This window comes from Marmota monax, unplaced genomic scaffold (genome assembly GCF_021218885.2).
Source record: "Marmota monax isolate L192 unplaced genomic scaffold, Marmota_monax_Labrador192_F-V1.1 WCK01_AAM20220418_F8-fsc00069, whole genome shotgun sequence".
NCBI classification, from domain to species: domain Eukaryota; kingdom Metazoa; phylum Chordata; class Mammalia; order Rodentia; family Sciuridae; genus Marmota; species Marmota monax.
This window is the reverse complement of record NW_026695243.1, coordinates 7426372-7448390: the sequence shown is the minus strand read 5'-3', so window position 1 is coordinate 7448390 and position 22019 is coordinate 7426372. Positions and strand designations below refer to the sequence as shown.

Sequence of the window (22019 nt, the reverse complement as noted above, 5' to 3'; positions counted from 1 at the left end):
AATTAAGCAAAGAAAAAATGTGATCTAGGCCAGCCATGGTGGTGCGTGCCTGTAATTCCAGCAGCTTGGGAGGCTGAGGCAGGAGGATCACAAGTTTAAGCATAGCTTTAGCAATTTAGCAAGACCCTGTCTCAAAAATTAAAAGGGCTGGTAAAGTGCCCCAGGGTTAAATTTTTGGTATTAAAAAAAGGGAAAGAAAATAAAATGTTATGTGGATATGGTGGCATACACCTGTGATCCTAGCTACTTGGAAACTGAGCAGGTTCAAGGCCTGGCTTTAAAAAATAAAAAAGGATGGGGATTTAATTCTGTGGTAGAGTGTCTCTGGGTTCAATCCCCAGTACAAAAAGAGAGAGGGAAGGAGGGAGAAGGAAAAAAGGCAGTGTGGAGTGTGGATTAGAGAGGAGCAAGTCACTGGACAGGGAGGTCAGCCTGGGATGTCTTGTTATAGATAATAGACAATGCCAATCTAGACTAAGGTAGTGGCCGTTTGGAATGAAGAGATGGAGAGAATGTCAGAGATATTTAATAGGTAGACTATAGAGGGCTGAGTGATTGACTGGATAGGGATAGGGTGGAAAGAGAGGAATCAAGTGTCTGGCTGAGAAGTCTTAGGTCTCAGATACAGGAGGAGGAATTTAGAAGTGGAAAATGTAAATTTAGTATTTGGACATGTTGAATTTGAACTAAGCATGGGATATCCAGGTGCTATTCAGAAATAGGCAGTTGTTAAAGTGCTGGGATAAGGTAGGGATCTGAAGTTAAGTATAACTACTTTAAGAAGTAGAAGAGAGATCTTACTAGTGAGATGGAAGGAACTTGTCAGGTGATACTGAGAACTCAGTTGAAGTTAAAAATCTGCATTTATTTGCTCTGATTCTCATCAGTATTTTAGTAGAATTTGTCTAGGCATGATATTATAAATACCAATGAGAAGGATGAGTAGAACTTAGCTACACTAGGGGGGGGCTTGAACTCTTGCTTGGGTGGGCATTAGGGAAGTCCTTACAGTGCTGTTTAAGGTTGATGGAACAGAATGAGTAAATATGTGGCATTTTGAGTATATGACCATTTGGGAAACAAGGCAATTACATTATAGTAAGCTTCTATGATGTCAGGAAGGGAGTGGGGGAGAATCAAATCATGGGAGACCTTGCTGGCCTTGTCAACTGATTGGATTTTATTCTGTAGGCATTATGGGGAAATATGGGGGAACAGGATTCAACCAAAATAACTTTGACATGATGTGAAAAATGTATTTAAGACAGTGGAGGAGGAAAGAAACATTTCCAATTTGAGTCATAGGGTCAGTTAAAGTGTTCCATGCCTAATTTTCTTATTCAAAGGGAACAGAATATATATACTGGGGAGAGTGGGATGTAGATGTGGAAGAGATATGTCCCTGTTGCAAGAAGTGTCATTCTGCTACACTGTTCTGAAGGCTTCCTAGTCTTGAATTCATTCTTCTATCAGGACATGGTACATATTGGGTCATCATAAATAGCTTGAAAATTTGGGAACTATGAATTAGTTTTTTGGTTTCTTATTTTCACTAGTGATGTGATATCAGTGGGTCTTGAAAAGGAAGCGGGGAAATGAGGAGAGTTGATGGGCCCCAGTGGATGGACTGCTGTTATTCTTTTCTGTTGTTATTTTTGTGGTACTGCAAGTTGAACCCAGACCCTTGTGCATGTCAGGCAACTGCTTTACCACTGAGCTATATACTCAGGCTTTATTTTGAGACAGGGTTTTACTAAGTTGCCCATGTTGACCTTAAACTTACAAAACTCCTACCTCAGCCTCTCAAGTAGCTGGGGTTACAGGCATGTGCCACTGTGCCTGGTTTGAAATTTTTTTGTTTGTCTTAGAGAGCTCCACTCAGTGGCAGAGACTTCTATTTACAAAGAAAACATTGTGGATGATGAAGCTCTTAAGAAGCAGTTCAGATTCTTGTTCTCCCCTACCCTTTGCATAGTGTTATAAGACATAACCTCAACAGAAAAGGCTGTCAAGAAAATGTTTAGATGGTTACAGTCAACAATTGAAGCACCATGCAAAAGAAGAGGTAGGAACAATGGTGACCATATGATTCAAGTTTCCTACCCAAGATCAATGTGAGTCATGGAGAATACTTTCTACCAGGCAACACTAGTTTTTTTGTTTTGTTTTGTTTTGTTTTGTTTTGCTGTTGTCATCCCTTTCAGGAGTTACCTGTGTTAACTTGGACAGATTACAGAAACTGTTGTTGGAGGAAGTCCCATATAGGATCAGCTGGGTAAGCTGGCATCATTCCCTCTCAGCTGATGGATTCTGTTTTGTTCATCTTTTTGTTTCCATTGTCTATCTAGAACAGCCACTAGCACTGAGAAGTTAATGATAAATGTTCAGATAAAATGGATGTTGACACACTTAAACTGAGACTGTTCTAGTCTGTTTGCTTATGTTTCCCATGCTTTTGGAGTCATGTCCCATACTACTATTGACCAAATATAGCTTGTGCCATCAACTTGCTATATTCCAAGTTGTTGGCACTGAATGTGATACATATTACAGAAGCAACAAGAGAGTACTTAAGTAATTCCCCCAAATCTCCAGATCGTACTCTGACCCTGCCAGGAAGAAGGATTAGTGCTGTCACCTGGGCAATGAGGCCAGAAGGGCAGAGCACACTCACACTCTCAGGGGTACCCAGCTGGTGAACACCAGGGCAAAACCTGGTGGGGACAGAGCAAAGTAGACACACTTGAAAAAAATCTCTAGAATTTATTTACCTATATATCTGTCCTCTGAAGAATGCTTATATGGGGCTTATACACAAAATTGTGAGAAAGCTCTCATGAGCAATTTAGAAACTAAGGAAACCAAAGCACCCTAAACAAGGCATAACCTTTTGTTGTACCTTGACTCAGGCTATGGCCCATTTCTGACAACTTAGGATCATTCTGGTTATAGTTGTGCCCCAAATTACACTTTTCACCTAGTCTGAGCAGGAAGGACTCAGAAATAGAAAACAGTTTTATAAATCTTAATCTGTATACTGTCTTTAGATCAGGAAGCTCCATGTGTGGCCTAGAGGGTGCTGAAGTCCCTGATGATTAGAAAGGGAATAATCTTTGGACATTATTTGTCTCCTATTATAGTTTGCTTGAGTCCTTCTCAAAGTGTCCTTTTCCTTTGAAAGTATTGTTCTGGGCTGGGTACAGTGGTGCACACCTGTAGTACTAGCAGTTGTGGAGCCTAAGGCAGGAGGTTCACAAGTTCAAGGCCAGCCTCAGCAACTTAGCAAGACCCTGTCTCAAAAAATAAAAAGGACTGGGGATGAATGTAGTTTAGTGGTAAAATGTCCCTAGGTTCACTTCCTGGTACCAAAAACAAAAAAAGAAAGTAGTTTTCTGGATTTGATAAATTACCAGACCTGGGATTATAGTAATCTTCCAGATTAGTGCAACTTTTTGCCACCCCCCTGACCAGCGCGGGCAGCTGAATTAAGATCGCTTGTGTGAATCCGCAGGGACAGAAAATAAAACACAGACATAACTTACCTTTACACAAGCTTCAGGATGGCTTCCCCGGCTCTTGGCCTCAGGCTCCCCAAAAAGGAGAGCAAGAGAAAGTCATGAGAGGCTGACAAGAGAGAGGGAACACTTTCAAAAGTGAGGTTTTATTGGGGGAGATTCTTATTCTTAGAAAGTTCTATCCAAAAAGACCAGAAGGGGCAGGACTACAAGGGAACAGGTGAGTGTAACTCAACCCTAGAGGCACGCCCCACAAAGAGAACCTCTTTACTATGGGGTGGGGGACAACTGAGTCACGAGTCATGGCACTACAGTGCCAGACTACAGAGATCTTTCAGGTCCCCTTGGCAACAGGACTGGAAGGCATGGTTACTCAAGGTGGCTCCCCCACAACTTTTGTTAGGATAACAGCCAATTGGTGCCTCAGGGTCTCTACCCTTTTAGCATCTTGGTTCTGACCTTGACCCCAGGCCATACCTTGGTCTCTCTTAATTTAAAGGGTCTAGGAAAACAGGTTAGGGCTCACTGGACAAATGCATGACCAGCTCTGAATTGCAAAATGGAAAGGGCTCAGCCATCAAGCCTTGGGGATTTGAGGACTTATTCCAGATCCAGAGTAAGCTCACATGGCTTTGTAGGACTCAATAGCTCAGATAGTCTGTTGGAATAGTTCTTGGTAACAAACCTGGTCTTGTGGTCCTGGGAATCCTGACCCTGAATGCAGACCACTTTGCAAAGGGGAAAACAACAAGTGGAATCCTCAAGCAGACTTTGTTGTTTGGTTTAAGTAGCCTCTAGGATGTTTAAATTAAAATAAGAGGCCATACTGGGCACAGTGGTATACTTCTCTAATTCCACTGGTTCAGGAGGGTGAGACAGGAGAATTGCAAGTTCAGAGTCAGCCTTGGCAATTCTGTGGGACTCTAAGCTACTTAGTGTGATCCTGTCTCAAAATTAAAAATTAAAAAGGGCTGAGGATATAGTGGTAAACTGTCTCTGGGTTAAATCCCTAATCTCACCCCCCATTCCCCCACCCCAAATAAATAAAAACCAGAGGCTGGCAAACAAAGGTTGTAAAAATTCTGAGACCCAGGGCTGGGTCAGTGGTTAAGCACTTGTCTCACGTGTGCAGGGCACTGGGTTCGATCCTCAGCACCACATAAAAATAAATAAAGATACTTTTTGTTCATCTACAACTAAAAAAAAAAAATAGTAAAAAGAAATAATAATTCTGGGACCCAGTCAGCTGGGCGCTGGCCTACCCAGAAATCCTCTCCTCCATGTCCCTCAGGATTAACTAGCATTTTCTTTGGGTTCCCTGCTATAGGACTGAATCTACTAACCTTTATTACCCCCCCCCCCCCCCCCCCGCTCTTTCTCTCCTTTGCAGAAGGAAAGCGAGAAGCCCTTCAGGTTGTGCCTATGGCCCTTTGGGTCCTTTTTGTGTCTATTCTCCACCCTGCCCTCTGAGTACTGTGTGTGTATGTATGTGTGCATGATCTGTGGCACACATGAGCTGTGGCTCATGCAGATAGTCTGTTTTCCAGAAAGAAGTTTGTATGCATGCTTCGTGCTGTGTGTGCTCCAGCTGACACACCTGGAGCTCAGTGAGAGAATGTGTGTGTGTACTGGCACAGGTGCACATTCAATGTAGCATGTGTGTGTTTACACTTGTACTCAGTCCGACTTCCCCAGACACTGATTGTCCTCCTACTTTACACAGTGTGTGTTTCTTTTCTGCCTGTTGCTGCAGACTCTGGCATACACTATAAACCCTGGCTGAGCCCAGCATGCGCACATACTTTGTATTTGAGAGCAAAAGTTGCCACAGGCATTTTGTCCCTTTGCTTGGGGCCCTAAGTGTGAAATTGCTTTGTGTTTCTGAGCAGGCTTCCTGACCTCTCCATGGGCACAAGCTTCCAGTAGACTGTGTGTGGTTCCCTGAAGCCTTGTGAATGCATATTATACTAATGCTTCTTGCTTGTCAGCATTGGCTCTTGAATTTAGTGAGGGTTTGCTTTGCCTGTTACTTGGGCCCTAGTGAACACTGTGAATCTTCCTCAGATGTGTTTGTGCACATGTTCTGAAGCCATAAACTCAGGATTCATGCTCACCTTGTTTCCTTCAGGTGCAAGTTGTGTCCATGAATATACCTCCTATAAGTACTTTGTCTAGACCTCCTCCCACTCCCTTCCTTCCTTCAGTGTGCTGTGTGTGCATGTTGTGTGCTTCTGTGGACTATTGTCCCTTCTGAGCATAGGAAATGCACATGATCTGGCCCTGGCTTGCAAAGACTTCTTGTGACTTTGTTTTCTTAAGCCTAATAGTTCTGGCAGATGTTGATTCTGAGAATTAAAAAGGAAATAAGAGTCTGCTCAGTACAGCAGCTGTTTTTAAAGGGAAGATCAGTTCTGGTTGGTAGGATCTGGGGATTTAGAGAAGGGCTCACCTGATGCCCAGCACCTGCCCTTGTCCCCAAGCAGCCTTAGGAACAAACATTATTTCACACCTACTTTTGTTTCTTCTGTTGTACCCATTGTCTTTTGCTTCAGCCACTTCTGGATGCCTTTTAGGCCTGACCCTCTTGTTACCAGTATCACAACTCAAACCAGGATAGGCAGCAGAGGTGAAATAAGAGTGTGGGCAGTAGATAGATAAGCTTGATTTAAAGCATAGACGATGTAAGAAGCATCTTACTAGGAATTGGCCTAAATTAAAAACTCAAATCTGAGCCTACTACTGATCCATCCTACTTGCCCACCTTTCCATCTCCTGTTAGTCCTGCCCTATCTCTCTCTATTTTGTTCTGTCTTGCCTCATTCGATCCAATCCATAACTTCTCCCTTCTTTAGCTGTCACCCAAACATGTACCCACCCATCCACCCCCTACCCCATTCAAAATTAAGCAGCTTACTTCTTCCTTCCTTCTGGAGCTTGTTTGCTCTAGGGAAGTTAGGAGGAAAGGGAAGTTGTTGTGGTGGAGGGGAACAAGAATGGGCAAGAAGCCCCAGACCTGCTAGCACTAGGTTTCTTGTGCCAGAAAATCATGTGCCATTGATTCTCTGGAGTGCCCTGGCAGCTTTGAAACTCTTTTCTCTGCACTGCTTGAAAGACTTGGCTTGTTTTGTTTTGTGCAGAAACCTTTAACAAGTGTTTTTTAACTGTTCATTCCTTGATTTGGTACCTCAGTTTTCAACTTTATATTCTTGGACCTATAAAATTTACCAGAATGATAACCCAAGAGTCTAATTTTCCCTGGGCTTTTGCTATACTTGAGTACTCAGTATCAGTGAGTTAGGGCTTCAAGGAACCCAAACTGTCAAATCACAAGTTGAGATGGGAATCCAGAAAGACTAGATTGACTTCTTGTTTAGCCAAAAGAGCTAATGTAGCTGGAAGAAGACTCAGCTCTATATGAAGTTGCCCTTTTGCTTTAGTGAGACCTGGAAGCCTAAGAATGCCCTTCTTTTGGGCTTGGACTACTACTGTCAATAGCAGTGGCTTGACTGGTGAGTTCCGGCAGCTCCCACATTCCCAGTGGACCTTAGCCCTGGAATCTCAGTGGGATTGGCCTTGTATCATTACCATTCACTGGGGAGAAGCAAAACAAGTACTGTTCATTTCAGCAGTCTGCTTGTTGACTCAGATGATAGATTATTGGCTTAGAATCAGGCTGGCTATATTGCTATGTGTTGAATGCCCCTTCTTTCCTAGGATCTAACATGTTTTTCTCTTTTAAAAGATTCCAGATGATGGTGACCCTTCTCTGCCTCAGTGGCTTCCAGAAGGGTAAGTAATTCCATACAAGTTTTCTATGGATGATATGCTGCCTCTCTCTGCATTTAGCTTTTCCCTTGGGAAACAGTGGAGGCAGCTCCATAAGCTGGACCCTAGGGAGGGAAAAGTTTCCACCGTAGATTGGTTCCCTGGGACAGGAGAGAGAACTGCTGATTCTTAAAGGCAGAAGAGGGAGCTTTGCTGTGAATTCCCTGGGATAGGGGAGGGAGCTTTGGGAGTCTCCCATCCTTGCCTCTCTGATTGCTGATCCATTGAATCAGAGTGGCGATATACTTTTTATTTTAAAAATGAGGACATTAGGGGGAAAAACCAGCATTTGGAAACACTTTCTTTCCATTTCATTGTTGATGGTATAGCTGATTAGAGTACTCCCTGGGCTTCAGCTGTTGTGAGTCACCTGCTTATTCCATTCCACTGTAGTCAAGACTAAGTCACATCCCTTCTGAGCTCTGTGTGTGCAGTCTGTGCTTCTTGTCTGGGAATTTCAGGCTCATGTGACTGCACCAGAGAGTCATTTAAGCTTCTGGACTGCTGCCTGTGACTGACTGACTGTTCTTAGGAGAGAGAAGAGTTTAAGTGCCCCCCTGGGGCCTCACTCTCCCCCACATACACTGCCAATTAGTTTTCTGACCTTCCTTTTCCCTTTGCCCTACAAAGGCTTCTGACATCTGAATTCTCAGTAATCACCTCCTCTTTTCTGTGGACGGAAGAACGTCATATCATAAAATTATCTAGTTCGTTCTTTTGTTCTTTCTTTGTTTCTCTTTTTCTTTCCAGTTCTGGGAATCAAACCCTGGGCCTCACATATGCTAGGCAGGTTTTCTGCCACTGAGCTATATCCCCAGCCCTCTACTATATTTTTACATACTTCTTTTTTTGTGGCTAGTCTTTTTTTAAAATACATTTTTAGTTGTTGATAGACCTTTATTTTATTTATTTATTTTTATGTGGTGCTGAGAATTAAACCCAGTGCCTCACACATGCTAGGCAAGCTACCACTGAGCCCCAGCCCCAGCCCCGTGATTGGTCTTTTTTAAAATCAGGAGTCAAATTGGGTGAATGAGCTACCTCTGTCTCTTTTTCAAAAGATCATTTATGTTGCAAAACTTCTTGGCTTAAGTGGTACATATTATCATTTTTAGAATTAGTTCTAAGCTTGTGGCAGCAGTTTCTTCTTCAGTGAACTTTGTTTTTTTTTTCTTCTAATAATTTTAAAATATACCCATGCCAATAGAACATATTCAAACTTATTCTTAAATGGAACCATGTAAAGGTTTTCTAAAAATTCCCTTTTGTCTTCTCTTTCCTTCAGCATAATCCTTAGAAACTGTCACAAGTATAGAACTTCCCTTGGACTGGTAATTTCATTAAAAACAAAGTCCATTGCTAATGCCCAGGGAGCTAGTTTACTAGAAATTAACATATTGAGTTGACCATTCCAGCTTCTGGCCTTGACCCATTTTGTGGCTCCATTATTTGCCTATATTGCTTGAAGTACCTGCTTATTCTTATGAGACTTTTTTTAAACCAGCAGTTTCTAGCCCAGCTTCCCTGCCTTCCTTATTGCTTCATTGAAACTAAGTATATGAGTTCTTTTCATTGAGGATCAGAGTTTCAGCATCCAAAAGGCCAGAGAAATTTTGTAACCTATCCACCTCATTTTATGGAAGTGACACCAAGACCCAGAGAGAAGAAGGAGTATTGGCAGAAGATTTATAGGGAATTAGGAGAGGTGGAACTAAAATCCAGGTTATCTCAATGTAAGATTGATGTTCTGTTGGCAACCTTCTATTTTTATTGCATATAGTTATGAAAGAACACACAAATAACAAAATTAATATGTATAGTGAAGTATACAAATTTTAGAAATTTACAGTTCCTCTAGCTATAATATTTTCTAGTCTCTGTTAATGTGTCCACAGGACTAGGCCAGACTCTCAGAGTCCCTTTGCTGTTCTTCCTAAGTGGAACTTTCCCACCACCCACACCAAATGGTATTTTGGTAATTTTCCATCCCCGCCTTACCTGCTTCAATTTGATTAGGAGAGCTTCTCTCTCAATGGAGAGCCCCCTCTCCCCTATTTTTTAAAGGAGATGATTCATTTACTCTTGAATAGAGAGGGTCCCATTCTATATGTCATTGTTTGATAGTCTTGCTTGCATTGGCAGTAGGTTCCTTCTGTAGAAACAAGAGTTTGGAGAACAGTGTCTTTGGCCTGTGTGTGAGCAGGAGTCCTCTTGACCACCAATTTCTAACTTGCTTTCAGAAGCACAGGTGCCTTCAAATAAACAGATATATCTTAACTATTCCAGTAGGATAAAGGAGCTCTCAGTCCTTGCTTAAAACCACATGAGACCCTTAATGACATTCCAAGAGTATATTCCATTGCTCCTTCTGTGGCTTTATCTCCCTTACTTACTGTCTTCCTTTATCCTTTTGAAAGCACATGATGAAGGTTAGTTCATCTTCCTCTGGGTAGAGGAGATAAAGGAGAATGGAACTCTGAACCTGCTAGTAACTCAAGTCAGGGCTGAAGGTCCTAACACATTTCCTTCCTTCCTCAGGCCGGCTGGAGGGCTCTATGGCATCGACAGCATGCCAGACCTACGCAGAAAAAAGCCATTACCACTTGTCAGTGATCTGGTGAGTGAAGACTCGTGTGTAAGATTAGGCAGTATCCTTGGGGTAATCTTCATTGGATCTTGGCAAGCTATCAGAATTGGAAATGGTCCATTTAGTGTTCCAGATCAGATCATCATTGGTGTGATGATTATTCATTTAGAACCTTCCTGAGACTTTATAATAGCTTCAAGGGGACCTTGTTGTGCCTCACTCCATAGAGCTCCAGGCACCTTAGTAGGTCAAGCTCCTGCCTGGAACATTTGTGGCTCAGACCCTCAGAGCTGGACTCTGGGGTCTTTCTTTAGGTCTCCTAATCCTCTAGAAATCTCTATAGCTCTCTTTGATGCCCTGGGTTGTAAACTGCCTCTAGCCCTTGATCTGGATTATTGAGCGTATATGTGATGAGCGTGACTGGAGCTTTCTGGAAGTCAACTGAAAGTCATCCTAAGATATAAACTTTGTAGACTCTCTCTGTTAACTGAATGTCTGGCACTGAGAGGAAATGATAAACATTTGTAGGATTATATTGCAATAGATGTAAAAGTTAAAGTTAATCTTGGGACCTCTAGGATAACTAGAAGCTCCCACTCCATGTCGTACATTCTGAGGCAGGATCAGCTCAAGGAATTTTGTATAGTCTGTGGGTCACAGGGGTAGGGGAGAGCCCAGGCTGTCTCAGAGTCCCAGAGTCCTAAAGCTCAATATAAAGTATAAGGGTTCAGATTTAGTAAGATCTAAACCATTTCCTTATTTCCATTTACTGTTCCTGGTTCTTCCCTTTTTTCTCCCTATTCTATCCATTCTGGTTTTTTCTATCCACTCCTTTTCTTTCTTCTCCATTCCATGTTCTTTTTCTCCCTTTGGTTTCTTCCTCCTTAGCTGGCTGAATGAAAGTGTCATTTGATATTTTTCTCTTCTTTCTTTCCTTTATTTTCTATCATTTATGTATCTTGTTTCTCTTTTTTCCCCTCTTTTTCTTCCATTATCTAGCCAGATGAAGGTAAAATCTGATGTCATCTCTTTATTACCATCCTCCCTACTTTATTATTTCTCATCCCATCTTTCTTTTCTTTTTTCTCATCCTCTGTTCCCTCCTTACCTACCAGCAAGTATCTAGCTCATGTCTCATTTTTACTACTCTGTCTTTTACCCTTGTCTGTCTTTTATTGTGGCTTAACTCTAGAGTAGGAGCTCTAGGCCCTGGGCCCTGGTCAGCTGTCTGGGTTGAACTGGATAGAGACAGATGGGGTTGGGACATGTTTCCTACTTTATAATATGGGGACTGATCTCTCAGTTGCCTCTGAAAGTATTCAGGCCCTTGGGGGCTTTAACATCATGTTGTTCCTTTCTCTGCTTTCCTCGGTGCAGGCTATGGTGAGTGTCTCCAGAGCCCCTCCCTGTCCTCTGAGTCCATATCCCAAATCACTTGGGCCCCTCCCAGCTGATTTTTTGCTTAGCCTGATACGATGATTTGTGTCTGCCCAGTGCCCACTGCCTTAAGGAAACCACGTGTCTCAGGAGCTGCCCCCCTAAAGGTTAGGCTTGGCAGACACAAGAATCCCTCTACTCAAGAGCCTGGCTAACAAGACAGCCCTGGCTTTCAGACCTAACTCTGTGCCTTGCTGGATTTAACTGAGACTGCATTGCCCTTTTCCTTGCCAAGTGCCCTGATCATTTGGGCTGCTGGCCTCTATAGTCCCCCAAGGACTGGGCATGGGGAGGTACCAGGGAATAGGGGTTAGCGTAGAATCATTGTTTCTAGTGATAGTCATTGAATGTGACTCTGACAGAATTGTGTGCCTCTCTTATTCTTGTAACTTGTTTCCTTCTATCATTCTAAGCTTTTCATTTTCCTTTGCCTTCATATAAACAAGGAGTTTCTGTGGGGTAGGATACCTAAAGATAGTGAGAGAAGGAGAAATCCTTCTTGATTGTGGATGTCCTGAAGGAAGTGCTGTTTCTAACATTGTTAGAACAGTCTCCTGCTGGCCTTGAGTTTTGCAGAACTTGAGATACTTGTTACCTGTTGCCCAGGGGCAGTACTTGTGAGTGACAGTGAAAACAGAATGGAGTGATAGTCAAGTGACTTTGGTCACTGAAGCTCCTTCCCTGGGGCTTTGCCAGCTCTTGGTCATGGCCAGGGCTGACAGCAAGTCTTCTCTCACAGTCACTGGTCCAGTCCCGGAAGGCAGGGATTACTTCGGCAATGGCTACACGTACCTCTCTTAAGGATGAAGAGCTGGTAAGTGACCCGTGGGCTTTCACAAGTTCACTGGCCTCAGGACTGGTGATCATCTCTGGTGTGGCTGCGCTAACTGGGAATTCAAGAGTATAGGGCACACATTTCTGATGAAACATATTGATAGCAACAAGTCCCAGTTTTCTATATGGGGAGAGGCAGACCAGACCAGAGTCTCATTTTGAAGGGTTGACAACTGAACTTGGATTCTATGGTAGGCCTAGTACCCTCTGTTTCCCCAGAAAGCGTGAATGTTAGGATAAGGCTCAGACCCAGCATCAGGTCTAACCTGTGTTAGATGACCAGGAACACACTATATTCAGAGCTTCTTTCAGCTAGGCTGGGCTATGGACTAGGCCAGGCTAGCATATCTTTTCCATTGCCAGAGGAAGAACCAGGGTCCTAATTGTCCCACAGGGTCTCTGTTCTGGCATCTCCCCGCAGAGTCCTAAAATCACAGGTGGATAATTGGGTGTGTATTTTTCAGAAATCCCATGTATATAAGAAAACCCTGCAGGCCTTAATCTACCCCATCTCATGTACCACACCACACAACTTTGAAGTCTGGTCAGCTACCACCCCGACCTACTGCTATGAATGTGAAGGCCTACTCTGGGGCATTGCCCGGCAAGGCATGCGCTGCAGCCAGTGTGGGGTCAAGTGTCATGAGAAGTGCCAGGACCTGCTCAACGCCGACTGCCTGCAGCGTGAGTGCCCCTGTGGGATGAGGGTTGGACTGTCAGGGCAATAGAGCCTCTGCAAAATAGTTTGCAGTGGAGAGTTATGTTGGCTGAACCACCAGTCCATCTGATTCTTTTCAGAGAAGGTAGGGTACAAACTCAAGGGGTGATTCCTTTCCAGATAACAAATCTTATAGTCCCCTCTTAAGCACCTTTAGCAAAAATTCTTTGAGCTTTCTATATTCTTTTGACAGCTAGAATCTCTTCCAGGATTGAGTTGATCCTAGAGGCTAAACTTGAATAGTGTATACAGTAGCCTTATTTCCTAAATGACTAGAACTTGTTTAATCAGGGACTAAAACTAATAAGAAGAGAGAGTGAGTTCCATGAGGTTCCAGGCTTCACAGAGGAACTTCCTGAGGTCTAAACCCTAGAACCCACAAAAGGAATCATTTACTCCTTGTGTGTAGATTGAGATTTTAGACAATAGAATAGAAATTTCAAATAGATGGAGTCTATTGTCCAGGACAGTGTGTCAGTCTCCCAAGAGAAACTATATATGTGACTTGTATTATCATGAGGAGTGGGGAGAATGGGAACAGGAAAACAGCTAGCTCCTGTCAGGGGAAGTTGTATCGCCCAAAGCTTCTGTCTCCCTGCTCCCCTTCTGCCAGACTAGTACTAGCTGTTGCTGGGTCCCAGAAAAAGCAGGGGAGCGGGAGGTTGGAAAGTATTCTCCTCCTCCTTCAGTTTTCCCAGGTGTTACCCAGAACCAAGCCATAGTATTGAAAACTTTAAGGATTGTAGTAGAAAAAGGGAAAAATAATCATAGTGACCATTTATTGAGTACCTGTAGATGCCAGGTTCTGGGCTAGGTTTTTACATATACTGTCTGAAATAATGCTTATTTCAGCCCTGAGAAATAAACATCATTATCTCCCCTTAGGAAAAAAAAAAACTAGTTCATGAGCTAGGAATGGTAGAGCCAGGACTTGAACCCAAGTCTGTCTGACACCAAAGGCCATACTTTTCTTATAATACCACACTGGAGGCATAAGACAGAGCCCAACTGTTGTGCCACATTGAGTTCTGGGATTTGTATCATGCTTGACATGGATGAGATGGGTTGTGTTAAGCTCATCTACCACCATTCCCTGATAACTCAGACATCTGTTGGTGTTATTTTGAGTTGGAGAGTTGATGAAAATTTTACCTACATATACAAATGAATAGTAAATGAACCCCCATCACAATTATCCAGATTTTGCTACCCTTTGAGTTGCAGATTCCACTGGCCAAGCAGCAGGCCCCACTAGCCAAGCAGCAGGCCCCATAGTAACTGGCTCTACCCAGAGATATTCCAGTCTCCCTATGCTTCTCCCACTGCTACACATCTTCGCCCAGGCACTGTTCCTCAGCTCAACCTTGGTCTAGTAGGTGGTCTGTTGGTTAATCCTGCTTTCTATCTGGTCATCTTTCAGGGGCTGCAGAAAAGAGCTCTAAACATGGAGCTGAGGACCGGACACAGAACATTATCATGGCCATGAAGGACCGCATGAAGATCCGAGAGCGAAATAAGCCGGAGATCTTTGAAGTTATCAGGGATGTCTTCACAGTGAGCAAAGTAGCCCACGTGCAGCAGATGAAAACAGTGAAGCAGAGTGTACTGGATGGCACTTCTAAATGGTCAGCCAAGATTACCATCACTGGTGAGCTGGCAAAAATTGGAGGGGACAGGGATTCCTGGGCTATGGAGAGGAGCCTGGGGAAGAAGCATCTTGAGTATGAGGGAGCAAGTGACTGGGGGGAAAGAAGATAGAACTAAGGGGAAGAGGGAGAGCCTCATTATTTAATACTCCTCCTCATCTAGACTCAGTCAGTGCTGGAAGAGGCAAGATTGGCAACTCCAAACCATGTGAACCATAATACAGGATTTGTATTATGATACCCTGACACTGTCCACTTGGTTAGCAGTTTGATATTATAAGAGCTCAAGATGGGAGGAGGGGAGAGATAGGTGACCAGGGAATAGTTAACTAGTAATTTATTAACCAGGTTAATGGAACTGAAGCATGCATACATTAGAGGGATGTAGCAGTGAGGGGTAAATTGTTATTTATTTAGGGTTTGGGTAGGGAGCTGGAATTGTTAGGGCTAGTTTTTAAGAGAAAGGCAGTGGCCCAAGACTACATATAGCTATGGAGGAGCATAGGAAGAGGGAGGCTGCTCTAAGGGAAGAGCCTATGAGTGAGGGCTCCTCACTTACTCTGAAGTCTAATCTGAAGCCCCCTGTATGTGCTTGGGTTGCAGTGGTATGTGCCCAGGGCTTACAAGCCAAGGACAAAACAGGATCCAGTGACCCTTATGTGACTGTGCAAGTTGGTAAAACCAAGAAGCGTACCAAGACCATTTTTGGAAACTTGAATCCTGTTTGGGAGGAGAAGTTCCATTTGTAAGTTACAGAGGGTTTTGTCTTACCTGAGACTGTGTATTTTAGAAGCAGCATTACATCCTGCTTTTCTGGAGTCCTGGGAAGAGGCAAAGGCAGTGAAGAAATCCCATTTCCCACATTCCTCACTTGGGCAGCAGCCATTCTTTGTCTAGACATAGCACTTTGCCCATACCTTTTCTTAACTGAGTATTTATGAGATCTCTGGGTACCCCATTTTTCTTTTTCTAACTACCCTGTTGTACTTTCCAGCCCTGTCACCCTGTCTAGGAAGGGTTGGGCTTTCTTTCTTTTTTCCTTTTTTTTCTTTTGTTTGGACACTGAGGATTGAACCAATGGGAATTTAAATGAGTTATGTCCTCAGCCCTTTTTATTTTTTATTTTGAGGCAGTGTCTCACTAAGTTGCTTAGGGCCTCACTAAACTGCTGAAGCTGGCCTCAAACTTGTGATCCTCCTTTCTCAGCCTCCTGAGTACTGGGATTACAGATGTGTGCTGCCCTACTCAGCTAGGTTTGGGTTGTTCTAAGGAGTGAGGAAAGAATGTCCTTGTCCTGTAACTGGATAATGCTGACTTGAAGATGGAAATCTGGGGTCTGGAGAAGTTTCTGTTTCCCTTCAGGGAAACTTTTCTTCCTGTCTCAGCTTTCACCTCCTTTCTTTTTCCATTAACTCATTTTTTATAGTTTATTTTATATGACAGTAAAGGTTGATTTTGAAAAATAGTGAACTCTGGCCTAGGAGTTGGACTAATATCTGGAGAATCCAGATGCTTCATCTTCCCACTTTTAATGCCTAGGGATCAGGACTTTGGATCTGAATCAGCTAAGAAGATGGCTATGTAGAAGCCGTCTTCTGTTGACTCCTCATAGAATTTGTGTGGAAGAGAATTGTGGTGTAAAATTAATCTCTAATCCAAGGCAACAGTTTCTGGAAGAAGCAACCATTTCTTTGAGAATCTGAATGGTTTCTGCTTGACTCTATGACTAATTTTAAGTGAATTGGCTCTGTGGTCATTTTTGCTCACTTTTAGTAAATAAACTTAAGTTCCTATTTTGTATAAGACTCTCTACACCTTTGTGTGTATCAAAGTGAACAAGACACTCCCTGGTTTCAAGAAGCTCAATGTTGATTGGTCCATTATTTTTCAGTTCAGCAGTAGTTACACTGAAATATTTTAACAGAAATGTGAAAAGATATTATAAGAACATAGAAAAAGAAACAGCAAAGTCTACTGAGTACAACTTTTGGGTGAGAGAACAGGATCCAGAAAACAACTTCTGGGGAAGAGAACATGATTGGAACCTGGGCAGTTCCCTTATCCAAAGCAAACACCATAGAGGAGATGGTGATTCAAGGGAATAATAAAGGAAAATAGAAGTTCACCAGGCACATAGTTGAAAAGATGGAGGATTTACATAGAGAGCTAACAAGCAGATAAGATGGACCCACCAAAAACATCTAGCACCTTTACTGACTTCGTGTCTCAGAGCTGGGGAGGGAGCAAAGTAGTTGCTTCCTAGGTCTCTGGCATGTCTAGCTATTGTCCTGTTACTATTGCTAAGACAGCTGCAGAGAAAGTCAAAATTGACCCTGATTACACATTCTCCTTCTTTGTTTCAAGGTAATAAGGACTAGATAATGACACACACAACTACTCAAGCTAAGGGATAGCTGGGAACTTTAGTATCACTGGCCCCTGACTCCTCTTGCTCTTTCAGGCTCTGAAATACAGTTGATGGACCTTTTGGGAGGGAATTTGAAGTGATAGGAGTAGTGATACTGGGTCTTTCCCTAACAGAGCCTGCCTAAATCTCTTACAGTGAGTGCCATAACTCCTCTGACCGCATTAAGGTACGTGTGTGGGATGAGGATGATGACATCAAATCAAGAGTAAAGCAGCGGCTAAAGCGAGAGTCTGATGATTTCCTTGGCCAAACCATCATCGAGGTTCGGACACTGAGTGGCGAGATGGATGTCTGGTACAATCTGGGTGAGGAAACCAGACCAGAAGAAGTTGCTAGGAAAGGAGGGCACAAGAGGGGATTTGGGCAAATCTCCCATCTACCAAATCACTAATCCCCAAAGCATATCTCTCTACAGAAGCTGTCCTATCTTCAGAGAGCTGACTGTGGGTAGGAATGGATGATAGGGAAGTTGTGGTGGTAGGAACTCACTCTGGCTAAACATTCTCCAGGTTGCAGAAGGCCCTTTAGTCTTCATTCTCATCCCTAATGCCTTTAGCTTCCTAACTACTTCTGTTCTCTTATCTAGCTAGTATAGGGGTATTTGTGGACTGTATGGTCACTATAGTAAGTTCACCCTATTGGGAAAATTCCTGGGTTCTTGCCATTTTTTCCCTGGGTTAAGCCAGAATGGGGCTGTTTGCACTGTCTGTAGTTGTATTGGTGTTAATCTCCAGTCTTCTTTCATCCTTAGAGAAGAGGACAGACAAGTCAGCCGTCTCGGGAGCTATTCGACTACAGATCAATGTGGAGATCAAGGGGGAGGAGAAGGTAGCCCCGTACCATGTGCAGTATACATGCCTCCATGAGGTGAGCCAGCCCTTTGTAGGTGTGTGGAGGTGTGCTGGGGCTAGAAAGCAGTGAGAAACCATTGAGGATTGCTAGATGGTTGAGGATCTGGAGATTGTTTTTCATTTATTCCTTGGCTTTCTGTGCTATCCAGGAAGGCTGAGGGAGGGATGGAGCCCAGACTCAGTTCTCTTTTACTAATGTGAGAACAACCTGCTGGGGCCTCAGGAGCCACCAAGCAGTAACTCAAAGGACAGAATTAATAAGGATCCTATTAACATTCTCTTGGACTTTATCAGTAGTATTTGGTTTTGCTTTTTTTTTTTTTAATCTCTATTTAACTCTTTCCTTTTCTCTGTTCTGTATCCTGCAGAACCTTTTCCATTATCTCACAGACATTCAGGGTAGTGGAGGAGTCCAGATTCCTGAGGCTCGAGGAGATGATGCATGGAAGGTGTACTTTGATGAGACAGCCCAAGAAATTGTGGATGAATTTGCCATGCGCTATGGCATTGAGTCCATATATCAGGCTATGACGTAAGGCTCTCCTGGGGCTCTGGGAATTGACTACTTATTCTTGGGGTGGCTGTAGGAAAAAGGATGTGGTGGACAGGTGTTTAGTGTGGGGTAGTATGCAAGGATTTTTTAGTTCACTCTATGCCTCAAGGCAAAGAAAGGAAGTGTGTTTGTATCTCAAAGAAGGTATTTATCTGTCTACTCCCAAATTCAGGAATTGGAATGGAAGAGGGCATAAGAGGGAACGCAAGCACACACCTGCCCAGACATTACAGGCCTGAATAGACAGGGCATGTGTATCCTCATATATATGTGGGGGTGACCAACAAGCTGACCTAGACTGGCCTGGGAGTTGAAGAGGACACTAAACTATAGGGAAAGCAGTTGTGTGCAGAGTCAACCTGGACTCCCTTAATAGGAGTTCATAATTGATGTTGTGAGAAGTATTGGTGAGCCTACCCCTAGAGCTGTACACAGGAAGCAGCCCTGTATAAGCAAAGAGTCGTGATCTCCCTGGCTATGCATCATTGATTTCACAACCTTATTGAATTTCTACTTGGCTTTTGCTGCAAAGCTCTGCAGAGTCTTTGAGAATGAAGATGTTGTTTTTTTCAGGCATTTTGCATGTTTGTCATCCAAATACATGTGTCCTGGTGTGCCAGCAGTGATGAGCACCTTACTGGCCAACATCAATGCCTACTATGCCCACACAACCGCCTCTACCAATGTCTCTGCATCTGACCGCTTTGCAGCCTCCAACTTTGGGGTGAGTGTGATATAAACACATAATATGCCTATTTGTTATCAATTAATAAAAATTTGATTTTTCCTAGCCAGTTATGTAGAGTCAATGTGCCTAAAATTCAGGTAGTTGCCACCTTTTTTTTAAATATTTATTTTTTAGTTGTAATTGGGCACAATACCTTTGTTTTATTTATTTATTTTTATGTGGTGCTGAGGATCAAACCCAGGTCCTTGCACGTGCTAGGTGAGCGCTCTACTACTGAGCCACAACCCCAGCCCAGGTAGTTGCCACCTTAATAGATGAAACTTCTTTCCTTATGGATATGTAGATTATATTAATTGACTAGGCTCAGACACAGATAAATGATAGCACCACTGTAGTGTTAGCAGGATTGCTACTTGGTCTCAGACAGAACTCTCTGGGTTAACAACTTGGCTAAGTCACCATGTTTTTCAGTCTTACAGGTCCACAAATGGACCTTTCTTAATATTATTTAGTCTCTGCATCAGACTTAAATCTTTTACGATTATATAAGGCTGATTATATAAGGCTGATGATGTCTTAAGTGAGGATGACAGTGTGTACCTGGACTATTTTCCCTTTCCAGGTTATGTTCTTCTGGATTAAAGTACCAGAGAAGTTGAATCATTAACTCATAATGTCACCTGACATAAATTTGCTATAAACCAGAAGAAATATTTTTGACCCATCACAGAGGGTCCCTTTGTAGGGATAAAATTGCTTATATTGCCCCATCTATTGAGTCCATGAGCCCTGCTTTTTGATATTAATCACTTTTTTTTTTGTTATTGTTGATAGGTTCTTTCTGTAGGTGAATTGATGTAATTGATTAAGCCATTCAAATATATTTCATTTTGTCTCATTCCATCATGAATTGACATAATCAATATCTATATCTAAACATATAATTAACATGAGTACTAAAAATGCTGTGTACAGCTTTCAAGTACATGATCCTACACTAAATTATACTTTTTCTATGAAAATCAATATTAAAATAGTATGTATTACATAATTAACAATTAAAAATTATACATTAAGGTAAATTAGAAAGTTGTTTAAAAAGAGACCCCTTCCCAGGAACAGTGGTGCACATACCTGTAATCCCAGCAACTCAGGAGGCTAGGGCAGGAGGATCACAACTTCAAAGCCTGTTTCAGAATAAAAAATAAAAGGGCTGGGGATGTGACTCAGTGGTTAAGGGCCCCTGGGTTCAATCCCCAGTACCCAAAAATAAAAAGAGACTCCTCATGTCTGACTGTCTTCTAAATGCCTCACCATTTATATCTTCCATCTTCACTGCCAGGCTATGGCTATATAATTGCTATGCATTATCCCAAGATAAGTCAAGAGACCTCAGAACTCAGGAACAAGTTGGAGAATGTGCTTGACATTTTTTTTTTTATCTGACTGATACAGAAATACACGAGTAATGTCCTGTCAACTTGGATATGGAAAGGAATGTTTCCCTTTCCAGGGACTTGACTTTCCCCTCATCAGTGTGAGAAGATTCCATAGTTTGAGACAGAACAGCTAAGAAATGGGAAAGGAACCACCCCTCTTCTTTTTCCTTTACATTGTTTGTTCTCCCCATGGGCAGAGATGGGGTAGGAAATGTTGCCAGCCAGATGTCTCCTCCATACCCTGTCTGCTCACCCAGAAATAGTTCTATTTCTGATGTAGTTTAGGGGTCTCTGGAATAGATTTTCTCTCTTTTCCTCAATATTTGTTTTTCACCCTCAGAAAGAGAGATTTGTAAAACTTCTGGACCAGCTGCACAACTCACTGAGGATAGACCTCTCTACATACAGAGTAAGTGAAGACATGGCTGTGAGGTGGGATGATAGATAATATCAAATTCAGTAGAGAGACATAGGCCAATCTTGGTTATAAAGGCTGAAAACAGGAAAAATTGGTCCGTCATCACACACCCTCCTGGGTGGCCAGTATTACTGACAGCTGTGGTTCTCCTAACTCCAAGGACCATGAAGTTTATAAAATCAGGTTGTTTGTTACAGACAGTTGGCTTTCAAACACCACTTAACATTATTCTATAGACTGTCTGAAAACATTCCCATTAGAGAGTTTCCTGAAGATACCTCTTCTAAAAGTGTCCTTTAAAAAATTATAAACTTGTCAGGTTAGGTGGTACATACTTGTAATCCCAGCTACTTGGGAGATTAAGGCAGAAGGATCTTGAGTCTGAGGCCTGTATGAGTAACATAGGGAAGCCTGTCATACTTTCCTCATTTTTCAGGGGAAGCATGAGAATGTCATTTTGGAGGAAAAAAGTAGCTTGGCATGGGCAAGTAATTTGTATCAGAGTGACGTCATATCCATGCCTAGGATGGAGGGAGGAAATAGTTGTGGTAGGAAGATGGATATATTGGATGGGGCAGGAAAAGGAAATGGGTTTTTTTTTTTCAGCTCCTCCTAAGTTACATCTTTTTAGAATGGATTTATTACTCACTTTAAATGTTGTGAATTTACAGAGAATGCATTGTACACACATTAAAAAGTAAGTACAAAAACAACCTCAAAAAAAAACTTTAAAAAAAAGTGAGGTTTTATATGTACTTCCAGTGTCCTTCATTTGCAAAAATAATGGGGAGATGACTGTATATCTTATTTTTGGCATATAAGTAGCCATTCAAAAGTTTTAAAACTGACCCTTGGGAACCAGACACGGTGGCTCATCCTATAATCCCAGCAACTCACAAGGCTGAGTCGGGAAGATCACAAGTTCCAGGCCAGCCTCAGCAACTTAGCAGGATCTCACAAAACTAAAAATAAAAAGGGCTGGGAATGTAGCTCAGTATGGTAAAGTACCTCTGGGTTCAATTCCTAGTATCAAAAAACAAAAACAAAACAAACAAACTGACTCTTAAAGTGGAGAGTGGC

At 42.6% G+C, this 22019-nt stretch overlaps 1 protein-coding gene across 15 annotated transcripts in view; it reads left to right on the top strand.

The window, feature by feature from the left end:
* LOC124101322 (protein unc-13 homolog B) overlaps positions 1-22019 on the top strand; it is a 221093-nt gene that overhangs the window by 181080 nt on the left and 17994 nt on the right. For 9 of the 15 annotated variants that reach the window (XM_058578123.1, XM_046457223.2, XM_046457222.2 and 6 more), the window contains 11 exons: positions 7258-7304; positions 9879-9957; positions 12104-12178; positions 12663-12882; positions 14337-14564; positions 15166-15307; positions 17126-17295; positions 17742-17857; positions 18210-18373; positions 18968-19118; positions 20862-20930. In XM_058578123.1, coding sequence (XP_058434106.1) covers positions 7258-7304; positions 9879-9957; positions 12104-12178; positions 12663-12882; positions 14337-14564; positions 15166-15307; positions 17126-17295; positions 17742-17857; positions 18210-18373; positions 18968-19118; positions 20862-20930 — 1461 coding nt within the window. Of the gene's footprint in view, positions 1-4905; positions 4929-7257; positions 7305-9878; positions 9958-12103; positions 12179-12662; positions 12883-14336; positions 14565-15165; positions 15308-17125; positions 17296-17741; positions 17858-18209; positions 18374-18967; positions 19119-20861; positions 20931-22019 lie in introns of all 15 variants that reach the window. The other 6 variants (XR_009226449.1, XR_009226448.1, XM_058578116.1 and 3 more) reach the window with 1 other exon arrangement.